The 25000-nt window shown below is 40.7% G+C and overlaps 2 protein-coding genes across 8 annotated transcripts in view; one reads left to right on the top strand and one right to left on the bottom strand.

Moving 5' to 3' along the window:
* The window catches only part of Tes (testin LIM domain protein), a 21008-nt gene extending 9716 nt beyond the window's left edge, over positions 1–11292 (top strand). For all 4 annotated transcript variants that reach the window (XM_043037852.2, XM_043037856.2, XM_043037854.2 and 1 more), the window contains exons 3-10: positions 1014–1153; positions 1542–1687; positions 2741–3346; positions 3558–4245; positions 4410–4597; positions 5331–5474; positions 7493–7654; positions 8413–11292. In XM_043037852.2, the coding sequence (XP_042893786.2) occupies positions 1014–1153; positions 1542–1687; positions 2741–3346; positions 3558–4245; positions 4410–4597; positions 5331–5474; positions 7493–7654; positions 8413–8646 (2308 nt within the window). In that variant the 3' untranslated portion in view covers positions 8647–11292. The remainder of the gene's footprint in view (positions 1–1013; positions 1154–1541; positions 1688–2740; positions 3347–3557; positions 4246–4409; positions 4598–5330; positions 5475–7492; positions 7655–8412) is intronic.
* The window catches only part of LOC122267724 (uncharacterized), a 20390-nt gene continuing 6673 nt past the window's right edge, over positions 11284–25000 (bottom strand). For all 4 annotated transcript variants that reach the window (XM_043037857.2, XM_043037858.2, XM_086542019.1 and 1 more), the window contains exons 6-28: positions 24509–24596; positions 24110–24264; positions 23583–23740; positions 23018–23151; positions 22385–22622; positions 22056–22222; positions 21629–21937; positions 21101–21231; positions 20674–20783; positions 19950–20095; positions 19312–19414; positions 18423–18544; positions 18021–18151; positions 17504–17648; positions 16945–17099; positions 16177–16316; positions 15606–15775; positions 14967–15207; positions 14564–14709; positions 14130–14282; positions 13456–13577; positions 12969–13112; positions 11284–12768 (exon numbers count right to left, since the gene is read on the bottom strand). In XM_043037857.2, the coding sequence (XP_042893791.1) occupies positions 12643–12768; positions 12969–13112; positions 13456–13577; positions 14130–14282; positions 14564–14709; positions 14967–15207; positions 15606–15775; positions 16177–16316; positions 16945–17099; positions 17504–17648; positions 18021–18151; positions 18423–18544; positions 19312–19414; positions 19950–20095; positions 20674–20783; positions 21101–21231; positions 21629–21937; positions 22056–22222; positions 22385–22622; positions 23018–23151; positions 23583–23740; positions 24110–24264; positions 24509–24596 (3534 nt within the window). In that variant the 3' untranslated portion in view covers positions 11284–12642. The remainder of the gene's footprint in view (positions 12769–12968; positions 13113–13455; positions 13578–14129; positions 14283–14563; positions 14710–14966; positions 15208–15605; positions 15776–16176; positions 16317–16944; positions 17100–17503; positions 17649–18020; positions 18152–18422; positions 18545–19311; positions 19415–19949; positions 20096–20673; positions 20784–21100; positions 21232–21628; positions 21938–22055; positions 22223–22384; positions 22623–23017; positions 23152–23582; positions 23741–24109; positions 24265–24508; positions 24597–25000) is intronic.

Raw genomic sequence — 25000 nt, 5'->3', positions numbered from 1 at the left:
TTGCAACATTAATCAAAATTTGAAATTATGAAATTTGTTAGGATGTGCACATTTAGCAACCCCCTCGTAATTTTGCAATAGGTTAAAATTTGGATTGTGAAATTTAATAGGATTGTTGCATGAGCATATATGATTTTTTTTTTTCAGTCATACTTTCAAAAACTAAATATTAATAGGAAATTTTATTCATTATTTTTTGTACCTGTTTAGTTATATTTCTATAATCACTAAATGATTTGTGCCTTAATTATTAAGCAAATAGTTGTCTAGGGGGCTTCTTTGCAAAAATACATTGTTCTTTTACTCTATTTTGATACAATTCCCCAATTCAGAGGTGTAAAGATATGGTAATATAAACTGTGTGAATAAGCAGCAGTTGCTTGGTTATTAAAAAAAAAAGAAAAGAAAAGAAAACCTATGAAGAAATCTATTATCACAGCATAAATATTGTGTTGCAGAGAGAAATGATGGAAGATTTATTTATTGTGTTTGGAAAAATGAAACTAAATTTGTAAATACCATTGATACAGCTAGGGTTCAGAGTCATAATGGATTAATCTGGTGTAAAGGTTTCATATACATAGACAGTGAATCAGGGTTAGTTCACAAACATGATCGCTGGCTAATGATTGGTCAGTCATGATCAGTGGGAAAGAGGTTTGAAGAAGAGGTCGCTAAAAGTTGGTTGGTTCCCTTAGAGGAGGGTGTTACAGATCCACTGGAGAAAATCACCTTTAACCCGTTCCCGACGGGGCCAATCCGGCTTAAATAGACCAAAATTCCGGGACTCTTGAACGCATAAGCCTAACGCGTCGGGATTCTCGGCCGCACTAGCCGCGAGCCAGCGCTGCGCGCTGGCTCTTCCCGCGCCCCGGGCTAGACAAAGTAACGCGTCCCCGTCGTGTAGCCCAAAAACCACTAGACGTGTTATCTTGTCATCCGTCGTTAATGGGTTAACTGATAATTACCAATGATTATTGCATATGAGATAAAAAGAGAAAAAATCTTTACAGGAAACTATGCATGAATTGTCGTTGTGGCATATATGACCATGAAGTCGAAGAGGACGATGAAGATATTGGAAAAATAGTAATTGGCAAGCTGTTTGATCGACCACCTCGCACCAAGAAAGAAGAGCTGGAATACTGCCATGGTAATATCACTGTGTAATACATAGTACAAAGCTTGATGTGGGAAAAGGGATTATTCAGTGTTTCTGTAAGCTTAGATGAATAGGTTGTCACATTAGATATAACTAGAGTGAATGGTAATGATAAGACTCTTTGTTTAAAATTCTGTGTGGGTAGTTATTGTCGTATGGACCAATATGAGAAACTTTTACTATTTACTTTGTATATTTTCCTGTATGATTATTGTATAATAAGCACAGATAAGATATTGAGGAATTTACTGACTTATAGGTGCAAAATAGCTCATAAAGAATAGAGAATGTTTGAACGATTGTCATATTCAATTTAGCTATTGATTTTATTGTCAAGCATTCTTTGGTTCTAGTGTAATTGATAACCTTTTGCTTTCAGGAAACAATTTGGAAATGATCAATGAGGAAACTGGGCAACCAGAAAATGTCAAATTTGACTGGGTGCCACCTAATGTAGAGAAATCCCTGGCTTCAAGATACATGGCACTGATTCCTATGGAGAAGAGGCCCATTGCTGGCACTGAGGTGTGTATTTTTACAGATTGTTTTCTTTACAGGATTCTTACGGCTACTTTAGATGAACATTGGTTGAACAATATAATGAGGATAAGAATTCTGTTTTTTAAGGTATTTTTAGTCTATTAACCCATTGCGTACGGGTGTCATGACATACATGACGTAGGAGCTTTGGCCTGACGACGGGCGTCATGACGTACATGACGTTCGGGGATTTTGGAATACTATGCTATTTTATTGTGCTATGAAAAAGGAATGAGTGATGATGGCTACTGCAGTCATAATTACTATAATTACCGTAATATCGTGCTAGCTTAACGTCCTAAACCTAGATGGCACCACTTTTTCCTAGCACCAGCAGGAGAGAGAGCCTTGAATGGCACCCATCTATGATCTCTAGCAAGCACTGTCTCTATAGAGCGATGGCACACACTAAGTTGATGAACCCTTGCTCTAAAGTACCGCCAATGAAGGATGTGCAGGCAGAACGAGATGAGGAAGGTGACTCAATCCATACCCAGTGTCTAAAATGTGCTCCTGTGCCAATATGGATGCCTTTCACTGTGGCACTCACAGTCAGAAGCACAGGTTTCATTCCTCTTCCCTACCTCTTCTTGTTATCTTTATTGTAGGGGGTTATATGTTTCATATTTGTTCATGACAGTTCAAAAATACGAAAAAATAAAGTTGCCTTTTGTCCTCCCATAAAACAGCAATACTTCTATCACATTGAGTATAAAGAAAATAATGAGGTAATATGGATAATATACTACAATTTTAGTCAACTGCAGCACTGATAGAGCCTGTCATATGGCACGTATAAGTCTCTAAACTCAATAAATCACACAAAAAAATAAAACACAAAAACTGCTCTAGTTTTACAATGAATGACCGAAAGAGAGTGGGATGATTCAAATTATATTGCTTCAAGCGGTCTCTCTCTAAAATAAAACCTATCCTGGAGGCTGGGCAAGCAAATTTATCTCCGTCTGCAATGGGTTAAGGATTGTTTTGCTGCTGAAAGGAAACAGTTTTTTATTTTATTCATTTATTTTTTTACAGGCAGCTAAAGAACGCAAACGTCAACTGGAGCAGCAGCTGCCTCTTTATGACATGGATGAGGCCCAGCGTTGTGATAATTTACATCCTGAGGAGTTGCAGAGCTTCCACGCCTACCTGGAGCGCATCAAGACCCAAGTTGCTGGGCAAGGCTTGGTACAGGAAATCGTTGGTGCACCAGTTGTTTCAATGGCACAGCCTCTGCACTCTCAGTATAAGCCTGGCTCTAGCACACCACTGATGACAGGGGATATTGATGCTAATGGAAATATTGGCTACCAACAAGATCCTTCAATGGGTCAGATGATGCCTCCTGGTTCCCATATGCCACAAGATAACATCCCAGGGTCACAGGGGCAGTACAATAGTCCAGCTGGCAACCAGAATACCAATCAAGCAAATATCAACAAGAATGATCCGCGGAATCAGTTCCTGGGTGGGATGATTGAGGAACCCTACCTAAATGTGACCAGCCGGCCAGAGGATCCAGTGCATAGCATGGTTTATGGTGGAAAACTTGGCACCAGCAGGCCTCTCACAGGCCTGGGAAGAAACCAACCTCTGGATAATGTCACTGCTGGGATGGCCAATCTCCAAATGCAACCACAGGTAAGTTGCAGGATCATTCTTCTCTTTTCTTTTCTTTTCTTTTCTTTTTTTCTTTTTCTTTACTTACCAAAGGGTACCATTGAAATTTTTTCTTTTTCTTTTTTGGCATATTGTTTAGGGATTTAAAATCATACTTACTAATATGTGTGAGCATTTGTATCAGTATGATAAATGTTAAATAGACTGAACTTTCTTTTAATGCTTTTAACAGGGACAGGGAACAGAACAGGGCTTCATCCCAGGACAGGAACAAATTCCTGGTCAGCCAGGCTATGTACCAGGCCAGGCAGGATATAAACCAGGTCAGCCAGGCTATGTACCAGGACAGGCAGGATATAAACCAGGTCAACCAGGTTATACACCTGACCAGCCTGGCTCTGTACCAGGTCAACCAGGTTATGCACAAGGCCAGGTTGGTTCTCAGCCAGGACAGCCAGGATATGTAGAAGGCCGGCCAGGCCAACCAAGATATGCTCAGGGCCACCCAGGTCAACCAGGATATGTGGAAGGTCAGCCAGGTCAACCAGGATATGCTCAGGGCCAGCCAGGTCAACCAGGATATGTGGAGGGCCAGCCAGGTCAACCAGGATATGCTCAGGGCCAGCCAGGTCAACCAGGATATGTGGAGGGCCAGCCAGGTCAACCAGGATATGTGGAGGGCCAGCCAGGTCAACCAGGATATGCTCAGGGCCACCCTGGTCAACCAGGATATGTGGAAGGTCAGCCAGGTCAACCAGGATATGCTCAGGGCCACCCAGGTCAACCAGGATATGTTCAGGGCCAGCCAGGATATTCCCCAGGGAAAGGAATGCAACAGCAGATGCCTCTAATGCCTGGGAACATCACAGCAGTGGAAGCGACACAAGCTCCTTATGGTGCACGTATGGACACTTTAACAGGTATTCTTTTATTTATATGTTTTTTGATGTTATATAGATGATAATTTACATGTTGGGTGTAAAGTATATTTCTATTCTGTACTTAAAATGTATTTATTCTGTACCTAAAGCTAATAATGAGTCATTTATTCACATATATTTTGAGATTATTGTATCTATTCTAGGGGGGTCTTCAGTAGCTCCAGGGCAAGACGTGACTGTGCTCTTCCCAGGGGAAAGCCAGATCATTGGTTCCCAGCCAGGCAGCACCGCCCTGGTGGGTCAGAAGAGCAAATTCTCCTGCCAGTACTGTAGTCTCCCCATGAATGTTGGTGACGTAGCTATCTTCTGTGAGCGAGCTGGGCCAGATAAGGTACGAGTCTTGTACTTATTTTCCTGTGTGAGAGGATGAATTACACAATTGGAAGGAGGTTATTGATTGGTTTGCAGATTAGAATAGATTGTTATAGGAAAATGTATGTAATTTCAAGAATTTTTTTGAATGTGGTTTGATACAAGCATATTTTATGTTTTTTATAATTTCTGTTGAATTTTCTTTTGAGAATCTAAGCTATTGATGGCAGGGGTGCATGTATACATTAGCTGTCCTTTGTGGTTTTGTTATATTTTTATCTTTACTCATAGATGACTCTACAAATGCTTAGTCACCAAGGAGTCAATTAGCAGGCTTACCTGACCTCATCTGTTTATCCCTATCCTTGAAGTTTTTGGAAATAATAATAATTATTATTATTAACATTACTATGATGAAAATGATATGATTGCAATTTCAATGATGGTAATAGTAGCAGTAGTGGCTAAGCACTTGTGTAAAAAGATGTTATTAAACAAAACCATAGTGGAGGATGCAAAGGTTGGTTAATCCATTAAAAGATGCAATGGGAGGCATCTTATTTTGATTGAGATAAACACCTATTGTTAATAATGCTGTTAGAGTTTAAGAAATGGAAAGTATTTTTAACTAATGAGAGTGATACTTGCCTCTGTAAAAAGATTATTGGAAATAAACCAAACATCACATGGGCATGGACTTCAAAATACTTAAGAGGAAGAGCATGGCATTAAAAGTTCCCCTGTCTTCCCAGTGTTGGCATCCTGCTTGCTTCTGCTGCTTCACCTGTAAGGAGTTGCTGGCCGACTTGATCTACTTCTACAAGGATGGAAAGGTGTTCTGCGGACGTCATTTCACCGATGCTGCAGAGATGCCGAGGTGTAGAGCATGTGATGAGGTATGGCAGACATCTCCGTTTTTTTTGTTTTTTTTTTTCTTTCTCTTTGTCTCATTTGTTTTTTCTTTTGAATTGCCTTGTGGTAGAATGAATGCTAAGAATTAGTCAGTTAAGAAATACATATATTGGCAGGCTTTTAACTTTCAAATTCAAGATGAATTTTGAAGTGTCTCTAATGTGTATTTTTCTACATCAGGGAAGTGCCAGAGATTGTGATTAATGTGAGAATCTACTGTTTATTTGACTGTAGTCTTACTACTAATGTCTAGCCAAATTTATAGATAACCCTTGTATTCCTCTTTCATCTTATTTATTTTAATTTCTTATAAAGGAGATGTTAAATTATTGTATAGTGTTAATTTTAGAGATAATTCATCCTGAAATTGATTGTGCAGGGATATCAGGGCCTGCTGAAGAAAAAAGCTAGTTATATCAGTTGTAATTATTTATATTCTAGCATTGTAATAGATACCCCATGATATTGGTTCTTATTGATGATCAGTTTATGTAATATTTAATTACTTTCTCAACTTGTAGTGTAATTGGTAAACATCATGTTAACTCTGGAAGACAACACCTCTACAATATTTTACATAAGCATAATGGTCATAGGGATGTACACACCAAAGGAAAGATTGCATTGGCCATTTTACCTTTAAAGCATTTTTATCTTTGATATTATTTTATGAGGTAGATAAGAATGTAGTTGGTGGTTGTTAAATGATTTTAATGTTTAAGACTTTACATATGGCAATCAGATGTCATAAAATATAGTGATACTAAAGTGACAAAACATATTTTAGCTTTTATATAATGGCTGAGGTTTCTTCATTTACCCCTTAAGGACACATATCACAGACAATTGGAGTACCAATAGGTACAGGATTTTTTAGTAGATAGGTGTTGAAAACTAGTTTTTTTAGGATGTGCCTATTGGTACTCCAATTGTCTAGGATGATTATTATATCACAGACTGAGATCAAAATGTACGTAACAATCACTTCTATTTCCTCTAATGCAATTGACACAGAAAATTGAGCTTTATTTTTAGAATATGCAGATAAAAATCTACAAAACATTGGAAACATTACAAATACTTTATGGGTTTCTGTGGAATATTGGTACTTTTTGTGTATGTCTTCACCCAAGGATGACATAAAATAGTATGCACATTCTTCAGGGGTTAGTCAAAGAAAATTCAAAGATATTTTCACAATCATTAGGTTTGGCCGAGATATAATATTCTCATTATCTATTTGCTATTGGTCCTAACAAAACTAGTTTTCAACACCTATCTACTAAAAAATCCTGTGCCTAGTGGTACTCCAATTGTCTAGGATGAATATTTAAGCCCAAAAGGATGCACTGTCTCAAGAACTGGTGCGGAAATACACCAAACAATCGCCTCTATCTACTCTTAATCAATTCAAACAAGTTTATTTTTGGAATCTAGAATTCACAATCTGCATTATGAGACTTTCAAATAGACTTTAAAATCTGAATTATAAGGCTTTCAAACACTACGAGAACTTTCAGACTTCTTTTGAAATATTAGTACCATTTCTGCATAATTAAATTTATTATACACATCCTTAACCCATCCCCGACGGGGGAATTCTAGCCTTGAATGTCCAAATGCCGGGGCGTTCGAATTATTAAAAACGTGTAAATGAAATGCTGGCAGGCAAAATGCTGGGCCCCGGGCATGCTTGGGCTTTTTTTTGCCGGGCGCTACTACAACCGTCCTACCACCCGGTTAACAGGTCAGAGTTTGTTCTCTTTATTAGTGATTCTAGTGCTGTCCTTATTTTATCATCCTTTACCAAAGACCAGTAAGCATAGCACTGAAATAACCAAAATTAATTAAAATTGGGCCAGTGATCCTGTGATTGCACAACCAGGGCTTTTACGTGATTGTTAATGAATTTGTGAAACACTATCTTATTTTGTAGTTATTGATGCTGCCAGAACATCTAGTGTGGATGAACAAATTCTATTCTATTTTTTCCCCACTCCAGCTGATATTTGGCAACTCCTGGACAAGAGCTGATGGGTACGACTGGCATATCCACCACTTCAGCTGTTATATTTGTGATCTGGAATTGGCAGGACAGCGCTACGTTCCAGACAAAGATGGCTACCCTCATTGCCTGCCCTGTTACATGTCATGCTTAGCCAAGGTATGAATGAAACTACTTCGAATTATGATGTATAGTCTTGAATTTCTTTTTGCTTTATCTGACATTGCATAGTTCAATTATGTGTAAATTTTAGTTGTGTATGCCCTGTTATTCTTTATTTATATGTTTTGATATTCATCCCTAGATGACATGAAAATCAAAGAGATGAAATTTCTGATCAGTGGATTTTATATAGAAGTGCCTTATTTTCATCTAGACTGTTGGTGATTTTCTTAACTCTCTCAACCCTTACAGGATAAGTAAATATAGATCCTAATGAAATTAAACATAAAGGGCAATAGGCCAGAATTTAGCTGTTTGTGCAGGAGCCCGCGTTTTATACAGCTTACCCTGAAAATTTTACTGTATAATCATAAGCACTCATATGAGAGTATATAAAAAAAATCATGATTCCTAGGCTAAGGGGTTGTAAGGGCTACTTACCACATGCTTTCCTCACAATTTTCAGGGCTGTAAAGAGTAACAACATTTTGTACATTTTTATAAATTATTGAAAGCAGGTACTGCATATTTCAGTTCATTTTTAAAATTTTGAATATTCATTGTTCCATGGTACATGTTAGTCTGTTATTAGGAACATAAATCAGCAATTTTTTTTTGCGTAAACCAAGGTACTCTTCTTTTTTTCCCCTCTTAGAGCAAAGAGGTGGAGCTTCACCAGAGAATGCATACCAAAGGCATTAATGCATTTATGCCATTGAACTTCCATTAGACCTAGAGAACTTTTGCATTTTCAGATGTGTGAAGCCTGCGAAGAGAAGATTTCCCCGGAGATGAATCGCTGCGGACACCGAGGGTATTTCTACCATGCCAACCCCCAGTGCTTCAAATGCTACACCTGCAAACTGCCTCTGATGGGCAAACGTTTCAAAATGTCCAAGAATTGGGTTTTCTGCTCCAATGAATGTATCGAAATGGCTGCCGAAGCCTTGGCCAGTAATCCGAACCCCAAAATAAAGCCAGAGAAATGAAGCATCTGGTGTATCAGCATGTTATACATGTATACACTGAAACAGGGAATTACATTAGCCTGAAAAATAGACCAAAACACGGAAGCATTCCTGGTAAAGGATTTTTTTTTTGTTTTCCTTTTTTTTCTAATGATGCAGGATGTGATATTTTCTACTTATTTGTACTCTTATAGACAATACTTAATGATGGTCCATTAGTTGATATTCCATAATTAAGCTTAATGAAAACTCAGATTGTGATAAGGTTGACATACATTACCTCTTCAAACCACAGGTTGCCTTTGGTTGCAATAGTATGACTTGTTTTATATGGAAACTCTGTCGGCAGTATAGAACATTAGGCTCATATGCATCTTGAAGTGCAATAGTATTTTATGGAAGAGTTAGTGAATATGATGAGGTACGTTTGATATTTTGTTGATGTTTTTTCTCCTTTTTGCAAGTTGTGGGAAAAGCTTATTGACGAAAATGTAATTCAATTTCTTGTTCTTCTTTATTTTCTTTGAGTAGCTTGTAAGGTCTGTTATTATTATTTTTTTTTATCATTCTATTCATCATTATTATTATTATTATTGCTATTATTATTGTTATTATTATTATTATTTTTTTTTTTCTCTTTTTTTATTATTTCTATTATTATTATCATTATTATCATTATTGATATTATCATTATTATTAATATCATTATTATTATTATTATTATTATTATCATCATCATTATTATTGATATTATCATTATTATTATTATCATCATCATTATTAATATTATAATTTTTATAATTGTTATTACTCTACTACTATTATTATGATTATCATAATTATTACAATATTATTATTGTTATTATCATTACCTTTGCAAGTGTAGAAACAGATGCAAGCTAATGATTACTATTACCATTATTATTACTGTTGCTTTTACTACCGCTGTTGCCACTTCTGTTATTAGTATTAGTATTATGAATATCATTTTCAGTGGTAATGGTTAGTATTACTATTATTATTATTATTATTATTTTTATTTTTTTATTTTATTGGTATTTATTTATTTATTTATTTATTTTTTTTTTATTTATTTTTTTTTTGTCACTATCATTGTCATTAATATTTTTGTTGATTTTAATTGTATTGTCATTAACATTACTGTTGCTGTCATTATTGTTATTATAATTACTTCATGATATTTCATTAAGATTTAGACTTTTTCTGTAGCTTATTGCACATTTATATATTTTTTTCATAGCAATACCTATGATTGCTCCATTTCATTGTGCCAATGCATGATTCAGTTCTACTCCATTGATTCTGTTTAATTGCACAGAATATTGCAAATGCATATATTCTGCAATTTGTGTTCCTTGTGAGTGCTATGATGCTTTAAGCTTAGGCAGCTACTGTTTATTTAATCAGAGAATTAGGTTGAAATATGATGGATTATGTTGCGTCTATCAAGATATATTTGTTATTTGTCCAAGCAAGAGAAAGTGCCATTATGTATGTATTTAAGAAAAAAAAAATACTATTTTGTGATTTATAAGGTTTACATAATTGGTTTTGTATGCTCCTGAATGTTTATATGAATTTAGATTTATTGAAATGGACAAAACTGTATTCTGTGCCAGTCACTTATGATAAAATTATATATGATAGACTATGTGACACTGAAGGTTTGTTAGATGTTGTGAGATACTGTATATTATGTGAAATGTGTTGTTTTCATAATGTTAAATTAATTGCCATTTTGAGAATGTTCAGGTTTAGTCCATCTGCAGTTGATATTGGGAATACTTGCTCAGTTAAAATTATTATGCTAAGAACCCCACCCCTCCCTTTTCTTCCTATTGTGGATGGGAACCCGAGTGAGCTTAGAGGAGCAGAGGAAATGTTTTCTCCGTGCTTCTGGTCATATAGAGTTACACAGCAAGCTTTTTCCCATAAAACCATCATAAAGCAAGGGTTCAGGCTGACTTTGGAAAGCTGTAACTTTGAAACTAGTGATGTGATGGTTACATAACTTTATGATTGTGAGCAAGCTTCAACAGCGAGCAATTTCCGAAGTTGCACTGTATTTAAGCCCATCTTTTAGGCCTAATCTGGGCTGTCATGGTCTTCTCGACGCTGTCTGGAATGGGTCAGTTGAAATACTTATTTTGCTTTTCTCAATTTCCGCTCAGGTTGATTTCGGTCAATTTTTGATTACGTAATGAAGGCTGTATCCTTAGTATGTTTAGTGTATGAGTATGCTTTGATCATTTTCATTTATTTATTTATGAAAACAAAAGGAAAAAAATAGATGCTCATTTATTTTCTATCCATATATTTTTATTTTTATAAAAAGTACCAGAATATATTCTATTCATTTTTTTGTTATTGTTATTTTTATTATTTCTTTGTAACGGTTGATATATTCTATAAAATATAATGAGCAATGAAGCATTCTCTCTTAGCTTTTAATGTCTACAATTTGAAAATGATCTTAAGGTGATTATATATGTATATCAATGCTTATAATGGCATTGAATTTATTTGTGTTCCAAGTTATGATACAGTACTTGTACCAAGTGTCCTTACCTGCTAAGAAAAGTATCCATGTGAATATGGTTAAAGTTGATACAGGGTAATGAAATAAAGAATACATAATTCTTCAGATCTTATAGTTTTATTATTACACCTGTTCCTATTATTTCACATGAAAGCTATATTTTCCTTCCAATATTCAACATTGTTCATGTTCTATTGTAACCTAAGTTTATTGGTTATAGGAAATATGGACATTAAAAGAGTAGAATCAGCCAAAGAATCCTAATGAAAAAAATTTATAAAGAAAATATTTTCATTCAAATATCAGATTTTCTTCATTGGTAGATGATTAAATTTAAACTCAATTTATCTTTGTAGGTGCATGGACAAGCGCAACTATATCATAATGAAGCATCTGTAAATGAACAGCTATACCTTATGGATTTATATCAATGAATATTAAACAACTTACTGACTCTGTAACCTCTGTGTAATGAATGAACATCATTCAACAATAATCATTAGAAAATAGATATTCAGGCCAACTTTAAATATTTTTCTTGCATGTAAGAGAAATAGATGATGTACAGTCCTTTTCACACCAAGTTCATCACTCACTGTCATTGAGTGAACCACAAATTCTGACTTGTAACTGAAACACACAACCAGAACTTGTGTGTTTTGGATATAGTCGAAACTGGCAGTTTAACACGCTGTTGGAAATGAGTGCTGAATTTCGAAGTGGAAGGGTATGTATCTCCTTTTTTTTCAATACCTTTGCAAGGATATGATAGTTTCCAATCATAAAATCACCTGTTAATCAGTTTCATCTGTCATCGTTATCTGAGCAATTACAGTCTATTATAAAAGGATATTTATTAAACCAGTGGGTAAATGATATCTACACCATATCTGAAAATTATTGGAAAAATATGGAAAGCATTTCAAACTCCATGGAAATGATAGAATCTTAGAAATCTCACATGAATCATAATACAACTTGGGAATTGGATTGTATCATTACCATGGATTTAATAATGTCATACACCAATTCAGTATGTATAAGTTTTACCAAATCTTTCAGTAGTACCCATGAAATACAGAATAAATTCCATCATAAAAAAAAGGTAATGTTTCAAGTATAAAGTACACTTTGGAATACTTTCAACATTTGTAAATCCAATATGCTCTGTTTGTCTTAGCATCGTCCCAAAATCCCACAGCTCTTCCTTCTACTTTATCAGAGTCACTTGGTATTTTGAAGAAAGTAATTATGTGACAAGAAAGAGTAAGGATAAGGAATCATTATTGTTCCCACAAAAATAGAGTATTCTGAACTCATTGCTTTATGTAGTCTTACTTAGTAGAAAAAAGGAGTTTCCAAAGAAAATCACACAGGGACATGAGAAAATGTACATAATCCCACGTCTCTTTCATAGAAGAGAAATAAGGATTACGTTTGCTCACAAGAAGGCCTGTCTACGTGTTAAGCCAGGAGCTGGTGCGAATATGGTGACTATAAAGGTTGCAAGCCATTGAGAACATGTTCATGACCTCAGTCTGGTAGTGCTCGTCTGAAAGCACAGACAGGTCTGTGGTTTGGTCCTGTGGAGAAATGTTTGCTTTAGTAGTTTATAAAGTTAATTCATTATGAAGAGAAACAAAATATACCAATGAAGAAAATGTATTTCTGTATGAAGGATTGTTCACTTCTGTGGTTTATCATAAAAAAAGATATGTCTAAAAAATATATGTTATATATAGATTGGAAAATATTACACTAAACATTGTTATCATACACTTACATTGAAAAGAAGATCCTTTGACGAGAAATACTCATAAAAGAGTCTGAAGTAGGAATCTGATTTTCCGAAGTTCTTAGCAGCAGTTAGCATCAAGTGCCTCATGTTCTCTTTGCTCGCTCCAGTTTCCGTCTGCCGGGTCACAATCTGGGGGGGAGGGGTGGTCGTGGATTAATCGGGGGGGAAATCTTGTAGATCAATCTAGGGTAGATCTCTTGGATTACTCTAGGGAAATATTTTGTGGATTAATCTGGGGGAAATCTTGTAGATAAACCTGAGGGGAAAGTCTTGTGGATTCATCTGGGTGGAAAATCTCGTGGATTAATCTGGGGACAAATCTCCCCAGAATGGCCACTCACTCATCACATTCCTGGCCACTCACCCAATATACTCATCACCACTCATCACACCACCAACCACTCACCCAAGTAGCCTCATCACCACTCACCCAACATACTCATCACCACTCATCACACCTCAAATTACTCACCACATTCGCAGGGATCCGGCCAAGATTGCAGTCCTTTAGATTGTCTCTGTGAATGGGAGCTATGCCGTTGGGACACAGCAGGTTGTAGTCGTCACTGTTCAAGTAATCGAGTTGCTCTGCATCTGAAGGGAAAACACTTTATTATTATGCTATGTTGGTATGTTGTTATGTGTCTTGTAGGGAAGCATCTTATTCTTAGTGCTATGTTGGTATGTTGTTGTTTTGTGTCTTGTAGGGAAGCATCTTATTCTTAGTGCTATGTTGGTATGTTGTTGTTTTGTGTCTGGTAGGGAAGCATCTTATTCTTAGTGCTATGTTGGTATGTTGTTGTTCTGTGTCTTGTAGGGAAGCATCTTATTCTTATTGCTATGTTGGTATGTTGTTGTTCTGTGTCTGGTAGGGAAGCATCTTATTCTTAGTGCTATGTTGGTATGTTGTTGTTCTGTGTCTGGTAGGGAAGCATCTTATTCTTAGTGCTGTGTTGGTATGTTGGTGTTCTGTGTCTGGTAGGGAAGCATCTTATTCTTAGTGCTATGTTGGTATGTTGTTGTTCTGTGTCTGGTAGGGAAGCATCTTATTCTTAGTGCTATGTTGGTATGTTGTTGTTCTGTGTCTGGAAGAAAATCATCCTATTTTTAGTGCTATGTTGGGATAAGAAAGGAAAATTAATTCACCTGTGGGTTTTGTTGCAGGGTACTTGACGAAGGCCACGTCCTTGAAGCCTAAACTCAGGCACACAAAGGCGTCTCTGAAGGTGCCGAAGAATTCACTCGAACCGCTGAGGCATTCCTTGAGTTCGGCGTCGATTTGATCATCTGTTGTGCCATCTGCGGTTTGGAAGAGTTTTCATGATTATTGGTATTTTGTCTGAGTTATTGTGATGAATGACTCGATCGTCGATTAATTTGAGTTTTGGTATGGTCGTTTTTTTTTTATAGAATTCTTTAAGATTGTCATATGCAGATTAAATCATTACAAAGGTAGTGTTTATTGTTGTAGTACAGGTAAAATACACGACTCTACAAATCTAGAAAAAAATATACTCTACTAATGTAAAAAGAGAGAGAAAAAAAAATGCAAAGTATTAATGCAGTTACCCATCACTTACTTCTCGATTTCTGGCATGACGTTTTACCCGCCAAGTCACTTGTCGAGCTGATTCCAGACGCCTTTGAAACGACTGCCAGTAAGTAGTACAAGCTGTCTTTGCCTTGGCCGTAATTCTCAGATAAGAGGCTAACCAAGTTGTATGCTCTGTATAAGTATGGAAACGATGATCAGAACGATAGAAAATAAATGACCTAAAGATATTTATATATATTAGGTATTTCTAAACCTTTTTTTTTTATCCTAGCATAATTATGTTTCAGATTCGTGAGATGAAACACATACAAAGTCTTTACAATCAAACTGCAGATCAAGAACAATAATCAAATATATGAGGAAAGAATGAAAAAAAAAACATATTCATCGAATAAGATATACCACATAAAAAAACATCAACAACATACTGATGCGTGTTGAATCTCTGCTTGTCAGTGAGTGTCATGAGATCTGCCTTGTTGCGGGTAATGAGGTTGAGACAGTCGTTGAGGCTGGTGCCCATGACACACTGCAAGGGAGGAGACACGCCGCGCAGTTTGAGAACATCATGTAAGTCTGTGCATTTGCTCAACTCGTCCGCTTGCACTACACAGAATTTCACGGGTTCCTCTGGGCACATTTCCTCTGCCTCGACGATGTTCATCTGAGCTGTTGGGTCAGAAGAGAGTTGGGAATTGTTTCTTTCGAGGCCATGAGGGAAGGAGGGAGGGAAACATCGAGCTGGAGGGTTTCGGGGTCTCGAATGTGTTCGTCTTTTGTAATGCGAAACTATTGCTGCGTGTCTCCAGTGTATGTATGTAATATGTATGTGTTCTTGGCATAAGAATTAGCATAAATGTTCAGAAAATGTTATTGACCCATCCCCAGTGAGTTACAACTATCTAGCACCTAAAATATGTTAACAAGGATTCGATTAAAATTTCTACCAAGCCTTCTCTCCAGGACTATAACTCATATGGTCAATGAATCACATCGAATAAGATGTTTCAAGTCTATGAACATTTCGATAGCCGCACAATTAAGTAATATCCTAAACAGCAACTCACTCTTGCCGTAGAATTCCTCGGTGGTGATGTTGACCAAAGTGGGGAAGATGTCCTGGAGGTTCTGCTTGATGCCGAGTGTGGTGGAGTACCACTTGCGCGCCTTCAGGTTCTCTTCGCCCTTCAGCCTCGCCTGCGTCACCGCCGAGAACAACTTCTGGGCCTTGGACTCGCTGCAGGAAAAGGTCATCCTTGAGTTTGGGTCTTCAGAGAGAGGTCTTGATCAGCAGGTGAGTTATTTTTGCGTGTGTGTGTGTAATTATCTATTTTTGGGGGTTTATTTTCCTTTGTGTTTCTGATTCATTGGTTATCTGTTTGTTTGTCTCGTCTGTCTACCTGTTTGTTTTCCTCACTCTCCTCTCTCTCTCTCTCTCTCTCTCTCTCTCTCTCTCTCTCTCTCTCTCTCTCTCTCTCTCTCTCTCTCTCTCTCTCTCTCTCTCTCTCTCTCTCTCTCTCTCTCTCTCTCTCTCTCTCTCTCTCTCTCTCTCTCCCTCTCTCTTCGATTACTTATCCGACATTCCCCTCCCCACATCACAGTCTCTCCGACCCCCATCCCATTCTCTCATGGCCTCACCTGGCATCCACCGACGTGACGTAAGCATCCCAGGGTCGCGCCGCCCAGTAGCAATCCTCGGCCTCGGGGGAGAAGATGGAGACGACCCGGTCATCGCGGCAAAGGAGGCCGTAGCTCTCGGATCCGAAGGCACGGTTGTCCTTCGGGAGGAGGGGGGAGGGGAGGGTCATTAGCGGGGTTCGGAGACAGGAGGATGAGGGGTCAGGGTGAGATGAAGAGGGAGTAGAGAGAAAGAGAGAGGGAAAGAGAGAGAGAGAGAGAGAGAGAGAGAGAGAGAGAGAGAGAGAGAGAGAGAGAGAGAGAGAGAGAGAGAGAGAGAGAGAGAGAGAGAGAGAGAGAGAAGAGAGAGAGAGAGAGAGAAGAGAGAGAGGAGAGAGAGAGAGAGAGAGAGAGAGAGAGAGAGAGAGAGAGAGAGAGAGAGAGAGAGAGAGAGAGAGAGAGAGAGAGAGAGAGAGAGAGAGAGACAGACAGAGAGAGGAGGACAAGGTAGAACGAGCAGAGGGAGAAAGGAGGAAGGTGGAAGTGGAAGTAGAAAGAGAAAAAGGGAGAAGAGGAAGAGGGAGCAGAGAGAGAAAGGAGGAAGATGGAGAGACGACGAAAGAGAGAGAGAGAAAAAAAAGAGTAAAAGTGATAAGAGATATGACAACAACAATAAAAGTAACCGCAATAAGAGTAACGGTAATAATAATAGATAAAATAAAAATAACAACAATAAGGATAATAATAACAGTAGTAAAAACAACACCAAGAATCCACTCGTAGACCCACCTGGAAGAAGTCCTTGACCACCGACAGCTTCGAGAAGGCCACGTTGCCGCCTCCCTCCGTCAGGCACCGCAGCGCCCCCGTGTAGCCTGCGTACTCGTCGTTCTTGTCGCACGTTTTGCTCCGACACAACGAGCATAGCGAGCTGTATTTGCTCTCTGTGGAGGAAAGGGTTGAATGATTTGAGGGACGGGACTTTGGTTGGTTTGGTTTGGTTGGAGGGGAAGGGGGGAGGGGGGGAGGGGAGGGGGAGTGGGTGGGAGGGAGGGAGGGAGGGAAGGGAGGGAGGGAGGGAGGGAAAAGGAGGGAGGGAGGGAGGATGGGAGGGAGAGAGGAAGGGAGGAAGAGAGAGAGAGAGAGAGAGAGAGAGAGAAAATCACAGAGAGAGAAAGAGAGAAAATCACACACAGAGAAATAGACAGAAAAAAAAAAAAAAAACGAGAGAACCCCCCCTAAATATAAGAAGACTAATAAAATAACATAAAAAAAAAAATCAGAGAAGAGACATAAAAAAAAAAAAAATCCGCCACGGCGAAAGAGACTCCCCCAGAGGGACACTTACTGAGGGCGCTGTCGAAGCTCTCGGACGTGGCCCAGGCGCCAGGAACGCAGGCCTGGTTGAAGGTGGTGGCCACGCTCGCGATTTCATGCTCGAGGGCAGACTGGTGGGGGTCGCACAGGGGGGAGATCACGCCCTCCCGCTTCAGCTGAAAGGGGGGAAGGCGTGGGTGGGGGTGAGCAAGATTAACTAGATGAAGTGGTAGAAAAAAGGAAAAGGGAACGTGGTGTTCGAAACCTTGTGAGTCCGAACAATTCCAGAGGATGATTTTTTTTTTTTTCTTAATGGAAAGCATAAGCCATAGAAGATTTAAGAAAAAAAAATCTAACAGAGAAAATAAACCACACAGAATCTTAAAAAAACTGATTCTTAGCAGAAAATAAACCGATATAGCGATTTTTTTTCGGAGAGGGAGAAAAGAACCGCCAACAACGATTCTACAGACATATTTTTACTCTACAGAGGGACCCGCTGAGACTTCTCTTATCTATTTATCTATCTACATCTAAAGAGTCCTCACCAGTGCCACGGGTATCCTCCAGCCTGTCGTCCTTCCATAGCCTGTATGACACGTCTTGGTTCCCCTCAAGTCCGAGATCTTGGCCACTCGAGAACGACGCACCACGACCACTGCCTTGTACCGGAACTCGTCTGTGTTAATGAACGAGTTTTTTATTCTTCAATTATGCACCTTTATTTGTGTTTATCTATTCATTACCGTTGTTGATTTTCATCATCATCATCACCATCACCATCATCATCATCACCATCACCATCATCATCGTCATCCTCTTCCTCCTCCTCCTCCTCATCATCATCATCATCATCACCACCATCACCATCATCACCATCACCATCACCATCATCATCATCATCATCATCCTCACCATCACGCTCAGCTGATAAGGAAAACAACACTGACCTGAAGCGAAGGCAGGATCTCGCATGACCGCAAAGACCCGGAAGTTATCTTGTCCGAGGTAACGGCCCGTGAGAGGAGACATGTCCACCTGACGAAGCTTCACCCGTCTCATGCAGTCCAGTCTGAGGGGTGAGATGAGTGTGTTTTTTTTCTCTTTTGTCGTTCTCTCTCTATCTCTCTTTTTTTTTTTTCTCTCTCTCTAGCTTCTTTTGTTCTTCTCTCTCTCTCTCTCTCTCTCTCTCTATCTATCTATCTCTCCATCTCTCTATCTATCTATCTATCCATCTCTTCCATCTCTCTTTATCTCCCTTCTTCTTCTCTTCTCTCACCCCTTTTCCTTCTCTCTCTTCCCTACCTTTTCTCGCACTCCTTCAACCATCCCTTTCACCCACACACCCCCTCTCTCCCACAGACACAACCAACGGCACAACACAACCACACTAAACCACACACCACACACACCACACACACAACAACCAAATCACCCACAACCCCCCAACCAACCACAACCCCACACCACAACCACAACCCCCAAACACCACCCACACAACCACACCACACACACCCACACACCACACAACCACACACCCACACAACCACACACCCACACAACCACGTACCCACACCCCCCCCACAACCACACACCTACGCACCCACACCCACACAACCACACACCCACACAACCACACACCCACACAACCACACACCCACACCCCCACCCCCCAAAAAACCACACAACCACACACCCACGCACCCACACACCCACACAACCACACAACCACACCCACACACCCCCCCCCACAACCACACACCCACACACCCACAACCACACCCACACACCCACACAACCCCCCCCCCCACACACACCCACACCCCCACCTACACGTACCTGTCCCTAGCGCTGACGCAGACGAAGCGGTAGCCTTCCTCCCACATGTCCGACACCATCGCCTCACAGTCCTCCATCTCGTCTTCCAGAGCGCACACGCGAACTGCAGCCGGAGGAGGCGGAGATGGGGGGAAGGTTTTGCAAATCATTATCGTTATCATTATCGTTCTGGTTGTTATTGTCGTAGTTGGTATCTTCATTATTATTATTATTATTATCGTTATCATTGTTATTATTATCCTGATTATGATTATTATTATTAGAGAGACATAGAGAAAGAGCGAAAGCAAGAGAAAGAGAAAGGGAAAGGAAAAGAGAGAGAGAGAGAGAGAGAGAGAGAGAGAGAGAGAGAGAGAGAGAGAGAGAGAGAGAGAGAGAGAGAGAGAGAGAGAGAGAGAGAGAGAGAAAGAGAAAGAAAAAGAGAGAGATAGATAGATAGAGAGAGAGAGAGAGAGACAGAGACAGAGAGAGAGAAAGAAAAAACGAAAAAAAAACGAGAGAAAGAAAGAGAGAAAAAAGAAAAAAACAAAAACACAAAATCAAAACGAGGAAAAAAAAAAACAAAGGAAAAGAAGACAAAGAAAATCAAAACAAATAAAATAAAAGATCACGAAAACAAAAACAAAACAAGCACCTACTTTCACAGGAATGCAGTTCATCAAGTTTCTTAAAGTAATCTTCTTTATTGACCCTTTCCTCCGTCGTGTCTTCGCTCAGCGCCTTCAGCCCGACCGCCGAGTCCTTGAAGAGCAAGTCCGGCTTGCCTTGGTACTTGCCGAAGAGCCTGGTGCAGAGGACACAGGAAGGGGGCTTGAGTGCGGGTAATTGGTTGTGTGAATGAGAGGAGTGTAGAGAGGGCTTGAATGCGTGTAATTGGTTGTATGAATGAAATGGGGTAGGGGAGGTAGGGGTTTGAGTGCGTTTAATTTGATTTGGGAGAATAAAGGGAAGGAGAAGGTGGCTTGAGTTCATGTAATTGGCAATATGATGGAGGGGAAGGAGTGGCTTGAGTGCGTGTAAGTAGGTGACTTGGGTGAATGTAATAAGCAATATGAAGGAAACGAGGAGGTGGATTGAATGCGTATAATTGAAAGTCAGAAGGAAATGAGAGACTTAAGAAAGAGGCATCGTTTTGCTTTTCCATGTTATTTATACGTGAAAACACACTAGGTTGGTTTCCCTATTTTCAAAATGGAAACTTAATGACGTTGAAGAAAGGAAGGAGGTGACGCGAGTACAGACAAACAAAGTGGAAATACAGCGGTGAATAAAAAAAAGAATTTCAATCATACTTTGATTGGTTTCCTTTGATTGAAAGGTTGCTTTATCAGGTATCGGAGGAAGAGGTGAAAAGGGGCATACCTGAAGGTCTTGCTTCCGGGGGCGTTGCTGCCGAAGACTTCGGAGACGCTGAGAAGGACATCACGGACTTGGGCCTTCCTGGACTCTCGCATTCGACCGGACACGACGACCTGGAAGGCGGAACCGTGGGGATTTTGCTTTGATCTCTCTCTCTCTCTTTCTCTCTCTCTCTCACTCACTCTCTCTTTCTCTGTCTATCTCTGTCTCTCGCAATCTCTCTCTCTCTCTCTGTCTCTCTCTCTCTATCTCATATCAATTATGATACTGTTTATTATGGTAATACACATTACACTTATTTTTTACCAGTTTTCTTTCACGGATTTTCATGAAGAATATGTCGTTGACTATAGTTTTTCTTTCGTCCCTATAATGTAAAGCATGTTTAGGAAGAAGAAGAAGAAGAAGAAAACAGCAACAGAAAACTGACCTCGTGTGCGGGAACCATTGCCAGGTTGCATGTCTTATACTCGGTCACTGCCGCTCGGTCTCCGGTTGAACACAAGAGCTTGAACTGGTCTGATTGAAGCCCCACCGTCCACGAGGCAGTGCCGTGTCCATCTGGAAGGGAAGAATTTTGGAAATACGTTATTAATAGACCGATTTATATGATCATGTTCTACAAAAATGGAAGAGACTTGGGAAATGGCAAAGACTTTAGACGTTTTCTCTCTCTCTCTCTCTCTCTCTCTCTCTCTCTCCCCTCTCTCTCTCGCTCTCTTTCTCTCGCTCCCTTTCTCTCTCTCTCACTCTATCTCTCTCTCTCTCTCCCCCCCTCTCTCTCACGCTCTCTTTCTCTCGCTCCCTTTCTCTCTCTCTCTCTCTCTCTCTCTCTCTCTCTCTCTCTCTCTCTCTCTCTCTCTCTCTCTCTCTCTCTCTCTCTCTCTCTCTCTCTCTCTCTCTCTCTTTCGGTCTCGCTCGCTCGCTCTCTGGGTTGGAGAAGCGTCCCTGGACTCACCCGTGTGGTCCAGTACGGTCGTGTGCTTCACGAAGGCGACGTCGCCTCCGCCCTGAACCAGACACCTGAAGGCTCCCGAGTACGAGTAGAAGGGCTCGCTGGTCCCCCTGACGCAGTGGGTGTCTGTGTCGCCCCTGCAGAGGCGGCAGAGCGACTCCACGTAATTCCCGTTGGGGTTGTACTTGCTGGACTTGGCTCCCGGGGCGCATGACCCCCCCGTGAAGAACTCTGCGACGGCGTTGATGTAGTTGCAGTGGCGGGGGTCGATCAGCCGCTCCTTCAGAAGCATGGCCACGGGCATCTTCCAGCCTTAGATGGTAATGAAAGGGACGTTATGTATAGGTAATGGAGATTATGCCTCATCATGTTTTCTGGTATTAAACGATTATGAACCGCAAATTCGGTCTGTAATGATGTGGTTTCTTACCCGAAGTCTTCCCGATGCCTGTGTGGCAAGATTTCCGACCTCGTAGGTGAGAGAAATAAGTGATGTTGGATTCTGCCCTCACCACGGCCACTGCATAATAAGAGGACGTTGTGCTGCCTGTGCTGGTGCTGTACACTTCACTCAAAAGACGTTCGAAGCCGTAGTCTCTGTAAAAAGGAGGCAAGGTGTTGGTAAAGTAAACGTTGACACACACACACACATATTTATGTATATATACACATATGCATACACACAAGCAGCCCCTTTCACTCCCAGACGTAAAAGCCTTCTCTCAGTCCTCAACCAGCTCCTTCGACAGCGGGACTTACTGCCTGACTTGGTAGACGTCTCCTCCATCCAGAGCGATGACGTCCGCCCTCCCGAGGTAGATGTCCGGATAGCAGTGCGAGTCGTTGGTGTCCAGGACGCAGTCGATCCCCACGTTGGCTCCGACGCCGTAAGCCCTGGCTGCCATCTGCAAGTCGTGGCACTTGGCGAACTCGGCTTCGTTCGTCACGCAGAAGCGGACGGGGTTCTTGACTAGGCTGTGGTCGAGTTTGTATCCGGCTACGGGAGGAAGGGGAACGGGAGCGGGGCGTTAGGCTTTGGCCTTGCACGTGACTCAGACAGTGGCATCATCGCCCTGGCTGACTGTGGGCTGGGGAACTTTGTTGGTGCGTGTGTGTGTGTGTGTGTGTGTGTGTGTGTGTGTGTGTGTGTGTGTGTGTGTGTGTGTGTGTGTGTGTGTGTGTGTGTGTGTGTGTGTGTGTGCATATATAATTGTTTATAGGCGTGTATGTGTGTCTATGTTTTTGTGTGTGTATATGCGTGTATGATATGTGCTCTGATTCCCAATGTGTGTGTAGCCGTAATCGTGTCTGAAAGAATATTAAAGCATGTGTGCATTTGGGTGTAGGTACGACTACCCGTCCCAGGGTATGCAAACGTTTCACCACACTTACCGTTCTTAATGATCCTCGCTGGCATGAGCGCCGTCTCCAGCGCCCGGAACTTGGTGGACGCAGGAAGGCCGAGGATCTGCGACACGGCCTCAGCATGGCTGATGATGCTGTTGACCCACGGATCTCGGGTCGTCCTAAACGGGAGAGAAGGATATCCGAGGTGACGCCTTACCTCTCTCTCTTTCTACTTATCTTTCCTTCTCTTTCTCTATCTATCTCCCTTTCCTTCTCTTTCTCTATTTATCTCTCTATCCTTCTCTTTCTCTATCTATCTCTCTTTCCTTCTCTTTCTCTATTTATCTCTCTATCCATATATTTCTCTATCTAACTCCCTTTCCTTCTCTTTCTCTTTCCTTCTCTTTCTTTATATATCTCCCTTCCCTTCTGTGCCTCTATCTATCTCTCTTTCCTTCTCTTCCTCTATCTTTCTCTCTTTCCATCTCCTTCGACCAGAAAAAAAGAAAACACTAGATGGAATTCTAGACTTTCTCATTCCCAAAACCACCCAACTCTCTTTCCTTTTATCAAGAATGAATCTTAACAAGGACCAACGTTTAGGACTCACCGACACGAATCCTTTCGGCAGACGGGGGTGAGCAGGACCGAGCGAGGGCGCTGACCCCAGTCGCAGGGCTCCCCGTCGGCGAGGGCGGCCGGTCCGAGGGGCTGCACGGTGCCGTTCCCGACGCGGCAGAAGTGATGCAGGTTCTCCACTTGTTGATTCTGAGAGGGTGAGCGATGTGGGGTGCGTTGTGAAAGGGCTTCGACTTTGTAATTGTATGTGATTAGTCTTACAGTTCCAGTTCAGTATGGTCTCAAGTAATTATATTTATTTGATTATATCTATATCTGTCAATTTCTCTCTCTCTCTCTCTCTCTCTCTCTCTCTCTCTCTCTCTCTCTCTCTCTATATATATATATATATATATATATATATATATATATATATATATATATATTTCTCTTCCCTCATCCCTTCCCTCCTTCCCCATCCCTTCCTCCCTCCTTCCCTCCCTTCCCCCCCCTTCCCCTATCCCCCATCTCTCCTACCTCCAATCCCTCCCCCCCTCCCTCCAAGACATTCCTCCTTACCGTATCCCTCTCTCTGCGGAAGTCTACGTCAGAGACAATGGCCGCGTCCGCCTTCTGTTCGAGGAGACAGCGCAGCGCCCCCGAGCCAGCATAGGTCCCCGCGCCGTCGCAGTTCTGGCCGGGGCACACGCTGCACAGGTGATTGTAACGCCGCTCTGGGGGGGACGAGGAAAACGATTGCTTACTGTACTGAAGTTGAATTTTTTTACATGACATGGCAGAGAGAAAGAGAAAGATAGGGAGAGAGAGAACAAGAGATAAAAGATACCCAACTAATCAAAACTTAAAATAACACACACAAAAAAACAAAAAACGAAATAGCAACACCAACAACAAGACCACTGATCTCAAGAGGATAACCCAACCCCCAAAGCAAAAACAAAAGCAACAACAACTCACTCAGTTGGCGATCCGTGGTGGGGTCCTGCGACCATTTCCCGGGGATGCAAGCACTCGTCCACTCCCGCCCAAGCAACTCGATGTGACTCTGTTGGTGGGTAGGGAGGGGGAAGGGGGGGTGTTAGAGGAGGCTGTAAGAATCTGTAGAATCTTTCGTTAGTGTTTGAAGAGGCTGTAAGAATCTGAAGAATCTTTCGTTTGTGTTAGAAGAGGCTGTAAGAATCCGAAGAATCTTTCGTTTGTGTTAAAAGAAGCTGTAAGAATCTGAAGAATCTGTAAGAAGAGGTTGTAAGAATCCGAAGAATCTTTCGTTTGTGTTAGAAGAGGCTGTAAGAATCCGAAGAATCTTTCGCTTGTGTTGAAAGAGGGTGTTAGAATTTTGAGACAATTCAAGTGCAGGTACGTTAGAATCTAAATAAACTTTCATTCGTGTTAGATAAAACTATTAGAATCTAAAGACGAGTCAAGGGCCGTTTTCGTTTGTGTTAGAAA

The sequence above is a fragment of the Penaeus japonicus genome, unplaced genomic scaffold, assembly GCF_977035675.1.
Source record: "Penaeus japonicus unplaced genomic scaffold, GWHDUDI00000001_assembly GWHDUDI00000011, whole genome shotgun sequence".
In the NCBI taxonomy this organism is placed as follows: Eukaryota; Metazoa; Arthropoda; class Malacostraca; order Decapoda; family Penaeidae; genus Penaeus; species Penaeus japonicus.
The sequence above is the reverse complement of the archived record's forward strand: the minus strand, read 5'-3'. Positions and strand labels throughout refer to the sequence as shown.